General features: G+C 36.0%; 1 protein-coding gene across 1 annotated transcript; it reads right to left on the minus strand.

Annotated features, from left to right (window-relative positions):
- Positions 1-1573: 1573 nt before the first annotated feature.
- Positions 1574-12776, minus strand: prpf3 (PRP3 pre-mRNA processing factor 3 homolog (yeast)). Its single transcript, XM_043261955.1, has 17 exons — positions 12564-12776; positions 11764-11921; positions 10096-10226; positions 8242-8397; positions 7891-7977; positions 7215-7477; positions 6913-7031; positions 6657-6844; positions 6359-6525; positions 6108-6190; positions 5878-6021; positions 5497-5596; positions 3867-3980; positions 2926-3044; positions 2732-2809; positions 2570-2631; positions 1574-2401 (listed from the first exon to the last, which is right to left on the minus strand). The coding sequence occupies exons 2-17, from the start codon at positions 11906-11908 to the stop codon at positions 2252-2254; spliced, it is 2106 nt and encodes a 701-aa protein (XP_043117890.1). The 5' UTR covers positions 11909-11921; positions 12564-12776; the 3' UTR covers positions 1574-2251.
- Positions 12777-17463: the final 4687 nt, after the last annotated feature.

The following is a 17463-nucleotide window of genomic DNA, read 5'->3' on the forward strand; positions in this document are numbered from 1 at the left end:
AAAATATAAACATTTTCTGAGATACTGAATGTGGGGTTTTCGTTAGTTTTCAGTAATAATCATCAAAATTAAAAGAAATAAACATTTGAAATATTAGTCTGTGTGTAATGAATGAATATAATATACAAGTTCCACATTTTGAATGGAATTAGTGAAATCAACTTTTTGATGGTATTCTAATTATATGAGCAGCACCTAGTTCCAACATGGTATTTATAGTAAAATGACAGTCAATCTGCCAAAAAACATAGCTAATATAGGCAACTTTCACCATAGTAATACCACGGGTCATTTTCCTTAGGACAAAACATGACCAATGCAAAAACATGTTCAGTGTTAAGATTTTTCCATAAAGAGATATTCAAGATATTTTATTGTACTAATTTTGACATTTAGGCAAGATAAAACAATAACACGTTGTCTGCAATGCTTATTTTTTTTTCTAAAATAAATGTATACTATATTTTAACAGATTATAATGATGTTGTTTTGCAACAAAAATGGAGATGTGTTGATGAAAAAGTGACTGAAACATAGTGAAAAAGTAAACTCACACGAGGGAGAGATGTCAGAGGAAATGAAAGTTCAGGAAATAGCCTTTTTGTGTGATGATGACGGCCATACCAAAAATATTGTCCATGATTGTTTTTTATTTGTCATGGGTATATGGGAAGACAAACAAAAAACAACACTATTTTAGATAACTAGGAGGCTTTTGATTTTCCCATTGATTGATCCTATTTTGATTCCCATTCTTTTTGCGATTGAGCATCCCATTAAAGGGGTGAGAGCAAGGGTAGTTGTCCATGTCCGTTTGGTTTTTTTAACGTATAGTTTGAGTGCCCAAACAGAGGAGATGGGTTGATTGTTATCTCTTTATAAATGACTTACTGGTTATAGGATCTTCTTGGAAATTTGACTCAATGGGCAATATTTTTTTGTTATGGCATTTCCTAAAAAATGTATAATGTTCTTGTTAATGATGAATATGAACAAATTACCACTAAAAAGCTATCAAATCAATTTCTGTTGTGAAAACACATGGGTTGTATGGCAGAAAGGCTTACGTACTGTCACACAACAAAACTTGCTTTCTCAAGGTAAGCTGATTCCAAAACCATGGCGAGTAAAAAGTTCAGTCACCCCAAAATATGTTTACTGCGAACGAACAACCTGGTCCAAAGAAGGTCATGTTGAGAGCGTAAATTATTATAGACTTTTTTTATTATATACTATAAACTTGCCCTGGTATGTCACAGAACCTGGTTTTTAGAATATCCCTATGGTCTCATCTCATTTTCATAATTCCAACTTAATCCTTGATAAAATGCTATTTCAGGTTATGGACTATGTATAACTTCCAAGCATTGTGCCCTTCTCTCAGTAGCTTCCTTGTGGATTTGTATGTATGTGTGATTTGTATGTATGTATTTGCCTGCATTGAGTAAGTGCCCACAACATGGAGTGTCAAACTATACTAGCACGTGTTATGACAATGCGTTTGCATTAAAATACAACTCAATTCAACTGGAGGACGTCTTATATTATATACTACATCATAAAATTAACCAAGTCTGTATCAACTAGCTTTAATCATGGCATCTGGTTAGTTGCACTTTCACATTTGATGAATGACATGTAATTTTGGAGAAAAAAAAAAGGGCATTACATTTAAATAACTTCCTGTTGGACATTTATAGTTGAGCCAAATAAAGATTTATCCATTCTTTAGCCATACTAGAATTACCAGTTTTGTGTAATAAAGAAACCAATACTCGTTTGTGCATTCAGTAACAAACTACACAGTGCGAATTAACTTATTTTGAGAGTGAGGCTTATTTACTGAAAAGACTGCATCAAAATGTTGAGCACAAGATGCAAGACTCGAGATGGATCCAAGATAGAAATCAAAATTACAATCAAAGACCGCACAGCCTACACTATAAAACTGTTACAAGAGATACAAAACCAGAGTCCACTCTTATTCTGCAGTACACATAAGGGTTAACATCCTAGCTCATTAAACCAGCTGTTGTTCTTAAGCCTGGCACACTTGCGTTACAGGTACAAAAACAATCATTCTCTTACACACTCAAACTCTATTTACATATACAGATTTCTCTCTGTCTGTCTATTTCACTTCCTTCACTCTCTCTTTTGTAGAATTAAAAAGAAAAAAAAATGTGTGCGCATGCCATAGGCTCCACTGTTTCTTTGTTATTCTTCTTTTACTTCGAGCTCTGTCTGTTTCTCAGTCATCAGTTGTCTCCAGAACACTTTGACTCAAAGCCAAGTCCCAGTAGTGCTCAGTGCCATGCTTTTTAAAATGTTCCCTAGCCATACTTTCTGTTGGACACTGTTTAAACTTAACCTCCCCGTAACTACGTTCTGTGGCTGTACCCTGAAAGGGAGAGAAAAAGTATATTTAGTACACAAAGCATGTAAAAAGAAACAAAAAAAAAAAAAAAAACCCTCTCATACATTACTTGTAGATCAGTTAAAACTATGTAAAGGTCAAGAAAATAAAAGTCTCTGGTTTATATAAAGAATACATCTGGTATGCATTTACCTCCCAAACCAATGTGCATTTATTATTCTTTCTGGAACCCTCATCATCTGAATCTTGAGGCTCTAAAAGAAACATGAAATGCCAAATGTCAGTTATAAATCATAGCTCAATAAAGGGAATTAATAAATGTCTCCATCTTTAATCACTCTTAAATTCCTTTACCATCTCTCTTGGAATTTGGCTCATCCCATTTGATTCTACTCAACATAAGTCGTTTAAATTTCTTCTGTGATTTGGGGCCTTTGGGAAGTAAGAAGTCAATAGATAAATAAAAATTATGAGAACAACAACAACAACAACCACCACCATGTGTGAAGAGAATCATCTATAGAGATTCTCTAATCACTTTCACCCACCTCCCTCCACTACTACAATGTTGACGTCTTTGTGAAGTACCACGGTTCCAGTGAGGTACAGCTGATTTGCATTGGCCTCCACTTTAAATTTCTTGGCTGGATTATGCAGATTTCGGATTCTGAGGGCAAAGCAGATAAACTACTTAAGTAAACAATTTAGCAGAAAAGACATTGCCGGCCACACTGTAGTTTGTGGTGTGCAAGAAGTTAGAATGCTATTAAAAGTTGACAAATTATGAAGGGAAAAAAACCCTTCTTCTGGTTGATTCAGCATCACAAAATGTGACATTTCCACCGATTTGGAGTACTAATTGATTATCATGGCTAGAGAGTATTTATCAGGTTTTATTTTTAGTTTTTATCAGTATTATTCATGAGAATTAACTTATGATCCAATCCAAGTGATCCAAGTGATTAAACTGTGGCTAAATAGCTGCAGTTTTATTGACTTAAAGAACACAATGCCAAAATCAAATCTGCCTGTTTACATTGCAGTCGCATTGGCACATATTGGATTTATGTCCACATATTAATATGGCCTGAAACGGATAATGAAATATACGAATGCATGCATTTTTTTCCTGTTTACACCGTCATAGAACAGATTTACTGAAAGTGTAAATGAAGCCAAAGAGAATCGTTCTGCCCTACAGTGGAAAAGCAGCTGTGAGATCCCCATGTCTCTGGAACCAAACGATGCAGAGACTTAAAAATGAAAAAACTAAAACTATTAAGATCCAAAAATCTAAATGGGCATTAAGATAGTTACAGGCCTACAAACTTTGAAGAAAAAACTAAAAAACTTAAAGTTGTTGTTCGACATTATTGGTCACTGCATGACATATACATTGTGTCTAACAAGACTCTGTCTGTGATTTACTCAGTATATCATAGTACTGCATTTTAAAATGTAAGATGAGCAAATTTGTCATGTTTTATACCTGTAAACTGCAATGTGAACCCCATGACTCAAATCCTCTTTAAGTTTCTTGACCTTCTTCTCTTTTCTTTGTTCTGCTGTAAGTTTACGTGCTGCATTTGCCTCCTCATGCGCTCTAAACACACAATGAACATCACGCAATGCATCAAAGCAAACAAATGGCACCATTCCAAACGAGTCACTTTTTTAATAATCTGAAATAAAAAACATCTTGCATTATTCAACTACTGGTCAAGCAAACAAAACACTTAAATTTGGATTCATGAGGAACAAGTGTTTGTGAAATTTTTACCAGAAATGTACCTGTCCATAGATCCATTAACATTTTCCTTTAAATTTGTTCAAGCTTGTCACTTACCATAAATGTCATTGATAATGTTTACTACTATTTGTTTTTTCTTATTATTTTATGCTAATTCTTACTACTGTTCTGAATACATTCAAATCTAGAGGATTTGTTGTGGAGTGAGAGAAACTAAATCACACGACTGTAAACAAGTTATTTTATTTACCAGTAATTTACATTATGATGAGTATAAAAATAAAATGTGACTTATTTACTTTCTCCCTACAATGCAAATTCAACTTGGTGCAACTTATTTTTTAGAATGTTTTAGGGGCTACCACATCAGAAAAACCTTTCTACAGTTCCTAGAACCATTGGTGAAAGATCCTGCTTCTGGGCTTGTTCATACTGCATGAACTAGTAACAAATTCTAGGAACTCTGTTTGGGGAAACTATATTACATTAGAGCAGGGTCTTAAACAGTTCTATAGAAACTACCAGTGATGCAGGTATACGCTGATTGGCCAAATGCATAAAGGCCAGGACACAACAACCTGAAGTTTAATTCAGATGGCAAGCAACAGTCGGGCTAGTCTGTTTGCTGGGTTTCACCCGTCAGCCCGATTCAGCCAGATTGTTAAATCTGAGTTAGGGACATCAGGGAAAGTGAGAAATCCGATTGGATGCCTAGTTTTGTGAATGTGTTCGTGCCAGAGAATTAAAGTAAAAGAAAAAGGAGTAAGTAAATGAAGGCGGCACAAAGAGGAGACTGTTCTAATGTTACGTGATTTTACCCAAGCATTCAAAAATGTGAATATTATCATAACGTGAGCAGCTTGAAATAAAGGAAATTATCAATGTAATTGACATTCAAAATGTTAAGCAAGCGCTGCTTTGTTTATATTTCATATCTGCATTTATCTTGAATATCTTTATTCCAGGTTACTACGTTTGGAATTATAAATATTTATTATTGATAGCTGGTTATATAGACCGCTAACTCATCTCACGCAGGCACAGAACACACTTGTTTAGTTTGCCGTAGGATGTAGTCTGTGCGGTGTGTTTGGGCGCAGCTATTTTTGTCCGAGCCTGGCAACGCAAAGCGACACAACGCCGGCTTTTATCACCACTAATTGGTTAGCATTGGCTTGGTGTGTCCCGTCCTCAAGCAACTCCAGCTACCCGACATTTTTAAAAAAAGTCACATAAAATCTTTGTGGAGTAACCATGGAAAGCAATCATAACAGAACTTGGCTACCTGTTGTCTGCAGCACTGTGTCCTTTTCACAACCTTAAAGATATATTCCTTTTGATATCAATATTTTGCACTAGACCTACTCACTTCTGCCTCTTTGCCATTTGTGCTCTAACATGAGCCTCCACTTTAGTGGGGTCCTGCACAGCCTCTGTTCCCAATACCCTCATCAGATTAGAGATCCGCACTGCACATAAACAGGAACATGAGAGTTAGCAGGGCTCCAGACAAAAAAAAAAAAAAAAAAAAAAGGAAGGAGCCATTGGCTCCTACAAGAGAAAAAAAAAAAGGTTGGCAAGTTATTTTATTTCGTGTTTTTTGTTCCCCAGACACCACCTTCTTAAGTTATGATACATAAAATCTAAAGCTGATAAACAAATGCAATAAGGAATGAGTAGGTGTGCACAAACCTTGGACTGGTAGGTTGAAATTAAATATTTTAAAACTCCTTTGTAATTGGTAATGTACCTTTAGGTTCAGGTGGTGGCATAAGACCCAATCGGACCTTTTCCTGCAACTCTTTCTGGGCTTCTCTGCGAGTTTGTCTCCTCAATTTCTTCTGCTCCTTTTTGGTCAGATACACACCCAGAGTCACTGGCTTATCTGTATCCACTAAGAAAGATAAGCAAAAAGAGTGATGCAGAAATACTGAAATTCAATCAGTTTGTGTTTGTAGAAGGTAAGGAATGTATTAGTACCTGGAGGGGCCATCTGAATTGGGTGTTCAACTAGGTTGGTGACTCCATGCATCTCCACTTCATCAAAATGTGTATGTGCAGATCTGAAAAAAAGAACAGAAGAATAATAAGACCACTTTCACTAAATTTCATTATGAATAATGAAACGGAATGACATGGCTGCATGGAAAATGGCTTTGGAAAGACATGACAAGACTTGTCTTAAACAATTTATAGTTGTCTACTGACATTTAAAAGCTGTTGACTCTTACAGTTCTATGTGGGAAGGCAGAATGTAGGAGTCCCACCACTCTATGTGAGGAACCTCCCCCTCTCCCAATTCCTTCTTGGGGGCAATAAGAGCCAGTTTAGTGGAGGCCTGTATGCCTGTCTTCTTGGCAGCCTGAGCAATCTCCATCTGTAGTTTCTCTAGCTGAGCCTGATAAAAGAAGATAATATTGTTTCTCACTTGTTATTGCTCCAAGCCATTTTAAACTATAGTGGTTTATAAATATAAATACTATAAATAGTTTTTATAAATCAAAAATAAAGAGTCATGCTGTTATACACCTTTGTTCGTATGCGCTGGGCAATCTTCTCAAAGCGTCCCTGTTCATGGAACCGAAACCCTCTTTTGGCTCTCTGTGCAGAGTTGATGGCCACACGTGAGTCAAAGTAAGACGTGGATTCCAGGTCATCACTGGGCTTTTCCTTTAACTGCTGCCGAAACTGTTCCCTCTTCACCGCTCTGATGTTGGCTAGAGAGAAAAAAAAATTAGTAACAACAAAGAGTGAGCAATTCATATTCTGTGGCTGCATTTGCTACCTTTTAGAGTGGGCATACGATGTGTGAGCTCAACTTCTTTCCCACTGGCATCAACAGTTCGTCCAAGCTCATCCAAAATGAGGGGCGTTGGCTTTGTGATTTCACGTGGTTCCACTTTTCTGTAAACAAATATGGAAAAACATTTAACTTGAATTCTTTTTAGCCATACATTCTTCCTAAACACATTGTATTTCAATAAAAATGTTACTAGAAAACATGATTCTTTGTCAGAGCTGCAAAAAAAAAAAAAAAAAAAAAAAAAAAAAGTTTACATGCATTTTGTAAATGTACACAACACTCACGGTGGTGCAATGCCCATGGCGTGCAGGTTAGCCAGGGCTACCAGGTTATGTGGCCCTGTGTTTCCCAAAGTACCCAGAATTCCAGGTTTCATAGCCAGTGTGGACTGGATCTTGGCCTGCAGCTCTGCTGCCTTGCGTGCTTTCTCTATAGCATCATTCATGAAGTTAGCAGCTTGGGAGGGAGCGATGGATTGGGTTGAACCAACTGTTGGAAGGATGGGATGTGGAGCACTAGAGTCTGTCTGAGAGGGAACCAATCTAGGCTATGGGGTGAGGAAGAAAACAGAAGTTTGGGATTTATTATTTTTCTTAAACTCTGCAAAACCCTGTTAACTGGGGAAAAAAAAGAAGAAAAAAAGTGGACAAACCTGGAATATGAGCAGTCATTTATTCCATCATGCCGATAGTATTTTTAGTCTATTGTATTTGTGCTGTTGCTTGTAGTTAGATTACTATTTTTTTTTCCTCTTTATTTTTATTTGACAGTGTAGTTTTTCACCAAACGAACCAAACTGTAAGTTGAACCGTCTGACACCAACTAATTTTACATGTAAACCTGCACTTAATGTCAAACAAGAAATATTCCAAAAAAATCAAAAACCCTATTTAAACACTTTTGCACTTTTTTTATTTCCTAGTTATTTATAAACGCACACTACATACAAATTTTTCTTACCGGCACGACAGGGACAGGAGCCACAAGACTTAGCTGTTTCTTTCTCTCCTCAATCTGCCGCGTAGCCGCTTCCATCATTTGCTTAATCTAAAGATACAGTATCAAGGACTATTAAGCCAGATGCAGGCAGTACATCAAAAAAACAAAAAAACACGAGCAAATTTTTCATACTTGAAGCACTAATCAATACGAGGTTTATTCAAATCAAGTCATTAGTTGTCTTGAATATAGCAGTGATCACACTTCACTTAATTAAATAGTTAACATTTGTTTACAGTGTATATGTTCCATCAGATACCTCTGTGTCTAGTGTCTTCCTTTACTGATGGCGTGTCTGTATGTGTGCGTTACCTGCATTTTAGTAAGCATGCCAGGACTCTCTGTAGGGGGTCCAGGTAAAACGGGTGGTTCCTCCACCTCCTCAAAGCGAGGTACCCTCTTCTTTTTTACCACAGATTCCACACTGCCTCCATCCTTCACCCCTTCCACCTCATCTCCAAACACTTCCTAAATACAGAAAGATACGGAACAAAAAAAAAGACAAAAAGGTTTACAGTTAGAGAAATATTACTTAACCATAACTTCTACCTTACATCAAGTGTCAGTTTTAGCTGTGATATACCAGTAGACGGGACAACAAATCTTGTAGCAGGTAGAGAATTTGGATGGGCAATGTTCAGCAATCTGTAAAAATTTGGCCACGATAATGAACCAATGTCACAATTTAGGAATGCCTATTTCGTGCTATCAAACTCAATGTGGAACATCACTCACCTTCTTCAAAATATCATCTTTTGTGTTCAGCACAAAAATAAATTAATACAGGTTTAGGACAACATGTGAATGAGTGACAGTATACAGAAATACAGAAAGTGACTTTAAATTTTAGGGTGAACCATTACTTTGATAAACAGCAGCACGTTTAGTTCTGTAACATGCAAATAACATACTTTTATGAAAGCGAATAAATGCATTGTCCAGGAAGAGTTATTGTACCAATGAGTTAACACCGATGAGAACATGTGGAATTATCCAGAGACAGAGGTGCCAGAACTGCAGCTAAAAGAATATGCTTCGTAGTATGATACTATAATATTTCTTCAAAAGCAGATTGTGGAGACATTTTTACGATCCACAATCAAAAGTCATCATATCGCACACTATGGGTATCACACACAGAGTGTTGTTTCTTTCTCCAAAAACGGCCGTAATATAGATTTTTTTTTTTTTTTAAATCAAATCAATTAAGATGCTTACATTTTATACAACATAATACATGTTTTGATCCATTTCATCACAAAAAAAAATAAAATTCCACATCTGCGTTCATGAATCAATCAACTGTTTAAATGATTCAGTTCAATAGCAATGACTCATTTGTTAAAAGTGATATGCTGCATCCTACTGGCGGTTTTAATTTGACATTTAAAGTTTCTTTTCATTATTTAAATAATTTAAAATACATTTTATTATTTAATTTGTAACTGTAGGATAAACGCATTCACGTCTGCACTAAACAATACATTTTAAATGTGCTTCTGTGTTTCTTCTCCATTGCAAAGATAAGGTTATTGTTATTGAATTGATTTGCTTGGAACAGCCCAAATATCTTATTGTAATTCAAGTAATAAATGTAAGAGTGTAATAAAACAATTATGCATACTTTTTAAAATGAAAATGTAAAAAAAGCCTATAAAAAAGGTAGAAGTCAATTTAAATGTATTGGTAAAAGAACTGACCACCACAAAGGATATGACGATTACCAAAAACTTCAGGAGTGAATTGTAGCCCTTAACATACCAGCACAATACCACACTCTGTAAAATATTTTCCATTTATTGTTATTGATAACATCCAAGAAAATACTGAGGTATTTTTTGTTAACATTACACACCCCTATGTAACAAGAATGAGAATTATGTAAAATGTTGGTTTTAAAAATACCTTAAAGCAAAAATACCATTGATTTAGCTAGTTTTATTGATTTAGCTAAATAATTTGTATGCAACAGAGCTAAACCCTGGATTCTTGTTTGCATGTATGCTATGTACACTAAGAAACATCAATTTAAGAATACCTAGAATTAATTGTTAACCCCAGGTTAAGTTTAAGCTGTGTGAAGAGAGCAACAAAATCCCATAATAACTAGTAGAAATGTTAAAGTCCTTTAGAAACCGTAAATTTAAAATGCCCACAAAACTATACCTTTAGCTCTCTTTTGCGGTTCTTCTCTCCTGCTCCTTTGTTGCCACGGGAGTTCCTGCTTTCCTCAAGAGCTTCAAACAGACGCTCAACAAAGCTGCTTGCTGAATCATCAAGAAACGGCCTTAGTTGGTCTAAAAGAAAACAGTTTCACTTTTAATGAAAAGAGCCTTGTGGAATTCTTAGCCGTATGTAAAAACAAACAAAAATGATTACTTTTGCACAAACAGTTTTACCACTTTTTTTCAAACGCCACCAAAATCCAGTGGTAAATATCCCACAAACCATCATAATCTACAGAAATTAAAAACTGCTTTACAATGACAAAATATGTTTGCAATTTAGGTGTATAATAAAGACTAATATATAAATCAGCTGCCTACTGTTTAGTGCTATTTTCAAAGAATGTGTTATTGTTTCATAAAGTAATAAAATATCTCTCAATTTCAGTTCATTCCCATAAAATTCTTGATCTTGTAGATCTTGCTTGCAGGTGTATTTTCAGACATTTAATAAAACTCAGATATGGCATAAGTGCAATTAAATGAATTCATGTTGAGGTTAATGTTTCAAACATAACATTTTGATATAAATTAAAAAAAAAAAAAATGAAGCTGCCAGTAGGTGGCGGCAAGTCACTGAGTTTAATCACTGAATCATTCCTTCATTTAGTCTTTATGAATGGGTAATTGAATCAGATTCGTTTAAAAATGCACACAGAAGAGAAATGGAAATTCAAGGTCAGACAGAGATTATTATTAAAATTGTATCCCCCAACAACCTTGCCATATAAATTGCATGTGCGCTTGTTTACGCGAAAAGAAGATTCTCTCAGAACGTATCTTCACATTGTGTGATTGTCGTTCACCTGAACAAGCATCGATTTGCCTGTGAATTCAGGCTTTTGTTAGCGACTTCTCAAAACCTGTCAGCAAGTAAAAACTGGGGGTTCATTTGTTCAGTTTGTGGATCTCACTCCTAATGAGGTGTTAAATAAGGGAGACACATTCAGCAGGGGGTTCCCTTTGTTTAGAAACAATAAGTCACTCCAGTGCTGAAATTAAGCAAACGTTTTAATTTTGGTTAGTTTTTAAACAATAATTTATGTTATGTATACACATATATACATTTGAAATGGAACCATTCTACAAAAAATGTAAAAAATACAAATATTATTATTAAGTTAATAAAATGACCTGTATTTGTTTTCAAGTACTTTCCAGGCCTTGAATCCATGTGTCTGATATTGAGGTTCTTTCAAGAAGTGTGGGAAGTCTAAAAGAAATAGTGGGCAGGACGAGTCTGGGAAGAAAAAGCATTCATGATCTCCCTACTAGGAGATGTTGAAGTTGGTGTTCCAGGTGAAGATTTAGCGCACACTCACAGATAGTGCAGTCTTCACAGACCAATGGTAGGTTTTCAGTAGCCAAAACAAACTGCCCCCAAGAGTCTGCTTTAAGCAGCTGTTTTTAAACTCATTTTCAAACGACGTCATATCAGTTCGTTCAACGATTTCACCTGAATAATGTATAAGGCCTAGAAAGATATAAGTTCCTTTCCGTCTATCCAACTATGATATACTTTCTATCCATCCAGACATTGCCCCCTAAAGTAGAACTATTATGTCATCACTATATCTGTACTAGACACCTACAAGCTTGAGCTTCTTACCTGTAGTTTTTCTTTTGTCCAGGCCTTTTCCTACACAATGCAACGCTGCTGTGACCACAGTAGGTTCAGAAAAACCAAGGACCTTCTTTACTGTACGTTCCACCCATGGCCTCAGCTCATCAACCTCACGTTTGGGCAGAGACATTCTGGGGGAAAATCTAACGAAGAAAACAGCAAAAACAAAATGCAATGCCTTTACAAAGAGCTGTTTGTAATTGTTCTTTGAGTGTTTTCCAGTCCACATATCTTTAATGACAAATTAAGCTTAACAGTAAAAAAATATTTTTCATTATTAGCGATTACAACTGATGTACGCATAATTATACATTCTCCACAATCCAATTTCTGACAGCTCCAATTGACTAAACACGCTCTGAAAAAAATTCAAATTCAAAAATTTCTAAAATTTAGATTCTAATGGGATTTACTAAAAGTTTCTACAAACGCTGAATGACCAAGCCCTTTTTTAACATTATGACAACAGTCTGACTTCAAATAAGTGCAGTTAATTGATGCATGCTTCAATTAACGGCTCCAAAATTACAAACATACGAGGCCTGTACATTCGTAATACGTTTTCAAAGAAGCCAAGGCATCGCAAAAAATAGTTTCTATAGTTATGGGGTTATGCCTGAAAATAGTTTTCTGTAATACTTTGTTAGAACAGTCGTGGTTACCAAATTACTACATGTCATTACAGTAACAACGAAGATATTTTGACAAATGTCATGATTACCAAGATAATGTTTTAAAGAAGGGTTTCGATAGCAAACGAATCGAACCTCAACATAAACACTTACCTCTCACTTTACTCGGCTGTTTTCCAGCGGCCTAAAGAGTTTTTACGCTACTATTTAATCCTCGTTTTTTTCGTCCGCCACACCAAATTTCGTTGATAAAAATAATACACCAGTTATTTAAATTTACAAATTATTCTGAACTGTTTCTAGACTTCTCTACTCCCACGGTGTCCGCTGAACGTTTTCCAACGGCGAAACGGAAACGGAAATCGTGAAAATGTCCGCCGGAAAGCCACGCCGTAGATATCTATGAACCACACTACTGCCATCTCTCGACCCGGAGTTCTTTGATTCATACACGTGATTTACGCGTCCAGATATTAGGTTAATCGGTTCAATTTAAATCTACTATTGATTTTAATTTCTCATTTTGTATCAGTTGCCCTTTTGCATTATCCTTTTGTAAAACTATTTTTGCAAAATGTGTAATATTTTATTGTGCAACATATTGACAATCATTTTGATTTGTTGTGGAAATATATATTATTTAGCATTAGAAATATGCAAGGAAATGCACAGTCATTGTTACATGATAAATCTTGTTTTGTTTTCCATGCAAAATTTCATTAATTAAAGCAGCAAATTAAAATAGTCTAGCATAGCGCTTTAGCTTCTTTTTAGCAATGCCAATTTTTATATATTTTTTGTCTGTCATCATAATCAGTTTCTTTGTAGTTGTGTTAGATCAAGGACATATCAGAGGAGACTGATGTGGTCGAACTAACTTAATAAATCACACGACACACAGACACATTTATACACTCATAAGGGACTGTTGTCCCAAATACACAATGGATACACACACAGTGAGACACACACACACACACACACACACACACACACACACACACACACACATACATACAAGTGCACGCACACTGGCCCAAATACAGCCAAGCCTGGAGGAAAGGGTAGGTTGTTCACTAATCAGCATCATTTCCACCTTCACCCTTCACCCTACTAGAAGAAGAAAAATGACAACACACTGCACAACTTCATAGAGCTCAGAACTCACAGGGCGTCACAATTATCTCTCAGTTCGGTAAGAATCCACGTGGCTTGAACGGCATGAAGCGATCTGATTACTCAAATACTGGTTTACTAAAACCAACACATATTTTGTCCACTTTTAGCTCCCTTTCACTTTTCTGATTTACAAAGCAAATTTAATGACATTTTCTCTTTTCTTTTTCTCTTTATTTTTTTAAATAAACAATCTTGCTTAAAAATTATTACTGTAAAATAACAATGACAGTGAACCACATAAAGAACCACATTTTCTCTAAGCAGTCATGATTTTACTATTACTGTAATGGACTCCATCTAGGTTACGGCCAGAGAGGTATACAGGACAAGCTATTTGTAAAATTTGGTTGGATAGCTTTGTGCAGATTTCCTGAATGGCTGAGATTTATCAATGCAATTGAACCGTGCTTATTTATTTTATACATTATGCAAGTCAGTACCTGAGTTTTTGGTTTTTTTTAAATGCTAGTTTAAAATGCTAGTTTGTATATTTGTTATTAATGTGAAACACACAGCAATAACAAAACCATAGCCAAGCACATGCCAAATAAAGGAGATGTCACTACAGCCAATCAACAACCCTTTTACTTTCCTCTATTATCTATAAAACAATTAATTTCAACACTAGGAATTTGGAATATTATGATAAATGTAAATAATATGTTGCTCTCCAGTTTAATGCTATTTTATAATATTTTGTTTCTCATAATTATTTGGAAAAATCTTTGTTTCGTTGAATTATTTATTTGTTCGTGACAGCAGTGATGCCGAATGCGTGTGCAGACAGCTTGCGTGAGTACTAATGGAGTGCTCTGAATGAACACAGCAGGGGGAGAGAGACAGACACGACCGAGTCAAGCATTACGAATGAGTAAGCACATACCCACCCCTTTCTCCTCCAGACACATACAATAATCCCAGCAGTTTACCCCAATTCATTTTAGTCATTTCTGTCATTACTTATTTCTATTAATTTGAAAATTGTTTATTTTAGTAAAACATTTACGAAAATAAGACAAAATATATATATAATATATATATATATATATATATATATATATATATATATATATATATATATATTTGTATTGGAAATTCTTCTAATTTCATAAAATGTCATCATTCAAGCATTCCAAAATAACATTAAATCAACTTCACCCCTCTTAAATGTCCTACACAATAGTACACACAAGACACATGCAATAGATTCTCCACATTCAAGACACAAGCAATAGATTCTCTCCGCTATTTGCCCCTAGTTTCTGTCCTCCAATAGAGGAGAAGAAGGGCAGATGGAGGGTGGGATGGCGAGGGAAGCAGAGAGAGATGGTGTGGCAGTAGGAAAGAGGTTTGGGGGTGGGGGTAGTATGGGTTGCTCTCTGCCTAAAACTGCTTGGATACAAGAGGGGAGGGGTATCTGTGTGTGTGTGGGTGTGTGTCAAAGAAAGTGTGTGCATGGCATGCATTATTTCCGATTTGGAATGGTGCATAGTGACTAGCGAATTTTTGTATGTAGATTTACATGCATGATTATGTATTTATATGTCAGAATATTTACATTGTTAATTTTCTGTAAATGCATGTATAGTGAAAGTGTGTATATGTAAATGTGCAGCGTGTGTGATCTTTGTGGGGTACAAATACCACTTCTGATTGATTTTGTGGTGATTTAAATACACCAAAACCTAGACAGTCTCAAACAGTATTTTGCACATATAGCAATTGTATGTGTATCTGAACAAATTATGTACAGACCAGAAACCTACATGTGTATGCAAATAGTCAATTAACCAAGTTTAGGCCTGTGCATAATTAACCATGTTGATTCATTTAATAAAAAAAACCCTAACATTTAATAGTTTTCATTAAGGGCCGATTCTTTTTGTCTTTATCCTTTTGTATGGTTTTATCTTACTTGTGTACTTTTTGTGCATGTACACACCTTTTTAAAGCGTGTGTGTCCGTCTCTGATGCACTTGAATATTTGTCACACAATAGTTAGGCACATGTTATATTAGGTGGCCTTATCTATATACAAAAAAAATAAAAATAAAAGTACATAGTAGTTAAGGCCACCTTATTTAAAGAGAGAGCTCATAGGCTGGTGAGAATTAATAAAAATAGGAAAATCTATTAAAACTATTCTGTAGTTACCATGGCTACAGGAAATGCTTTGCTTAAAAAATAAATAAATAAATAATAATAATTTAACATTCTTCAGGACCAAACCCCTTCCAATCGTCCCAGACCTGTTCACTCTCCCAGAAAAAGTGGTTTACAGCTGATACCGCTGACAGTTCCCCGGACCAAGAAAATAACAGTATGCACTGGAAGGGAGAGAGTCCAGTAGATAGCTGTCTCAGGGAGTTCTGGGCTGTACACAGCCCAGCCCAAGAACTGGTTCCAGGAGTTTTGGTGGCCATGGCAGAAGGTACTTAAATTTCTTAAATTTTACACTTAGTCTGTTAATTTGACTGAAGATGGTAGTCTGAGGAGAGGCTTATGGTCACACCTAGGAGTCAAAAAAAAGATCTCCATACCTGAGATATGAACTGTGGACCACAGTCTGAGACTATATTTTTTCAAGGATCCCATAATATCTGGAGATGTGATTGAACAGCATTTGAGTTTCCATGGCCATGGTGAAATCCCTAGGACAAAGACTTGGGCTTGTCTTAAAAGTAGTTTGTGAGGGGACTGGCAATAGATCCTGGATAAAAGTTGGCAAATCCAAGGAATCTTTGAAGTTCTTTGACTGAAATTAGTTCTGTCCAGGAAGTGACAGCTTTGACTTTGCACTTATCCATCCCCACACCCCAGTGGTCAATGATGTATTCGAGAAATGGTACAGAGGCACATTTCTCAGCTTTGAGGAGAAGATGATACATAGACATAAAGAAATAAATTAATAATGATCCTTATTGACACAGATGAGTGATGGAGATCAATGGCAGGTGAGTAATAAATGCTTTGGAAGCATCAATTGACAATGACTGAGACTTAACTTGATTTTCTGCCTTGATAGGAACTTGGACCTGAACATGGGGAGACTGGAGCACACACCACAGACAACAACTTGGAACATGAAACACACCAGAACTGGAGAAGACAAGAGGTAAGTTTCAGGCTACATATTAATAGGCTTTGACTCAATAGAGCTTCAGCAGTAGTCCACTTCATGTAACAAGACCAGACACTGTAGAAGCTGTGGTGTGTGCTTATATGCAGAGTCTTAATGAGCTGGTGATGGGATTCAGTTGGGGCTGGTAAGAACTCACCTGGAAATTTTGTGGTTGGCTGCAGTGGTAGTGAAAAGTGGTTGGATGGTGGAAGAGCCTAGCAGATTCGTAACAATATGTAACTTAAATTGAACTGTTTTGTTAAATAATACAAAAAGTATTGAAGAGTAAAGATTGTAATTCCCACACTAAATCACCTTAAGGGCACTGGCACATAAAAAACCCCCACACAGCTCATACCTCTACATGTATTCTTCTACTCACGAACCAAAACAAAATCAGGTGGGATGAGACCCAGGTATCACTAAGACCATACCAGATTAAAACAGTCTATTTTGCTGATTAAATTCCTTTCTTCCTCTAGTGTGGACCACAATTGGCGCACTGAAGCACTTCTATAGAACTACCTGCCACTGAAGAACTACCTGCCTCAGTGTAGACCTTTAGACATTGGTCTTATAAAGCAGTGGTTCAAAACCACATCTGCCACATTTGAAAAAATAGATAATGTAGATAATGTGAAAATAATAAGTGTATGTCAAACCTGTCCTGGATGTTTGTAGCTCTCCAGGTGCATATAGCTCTCCAGACATATAGACATATAGTAGTCTGTATGTCTGTGCCTCAGCAGTGCT

Source organism: Puntigrus tetrazona, chromosome 16, assembly GCF_018831695.1.
Source record: "Puntigrus tetrazona isolate hp1 chromosome 16, ASM1883169v1, whole genome shotgun sequence".
Lineage (NCBI taxonomy): Eukaryota > Metazoa > Chordata > Actinopteri > Cypriniformes > Cyprinidae > Puntigrus > Puntigrus tetrazona.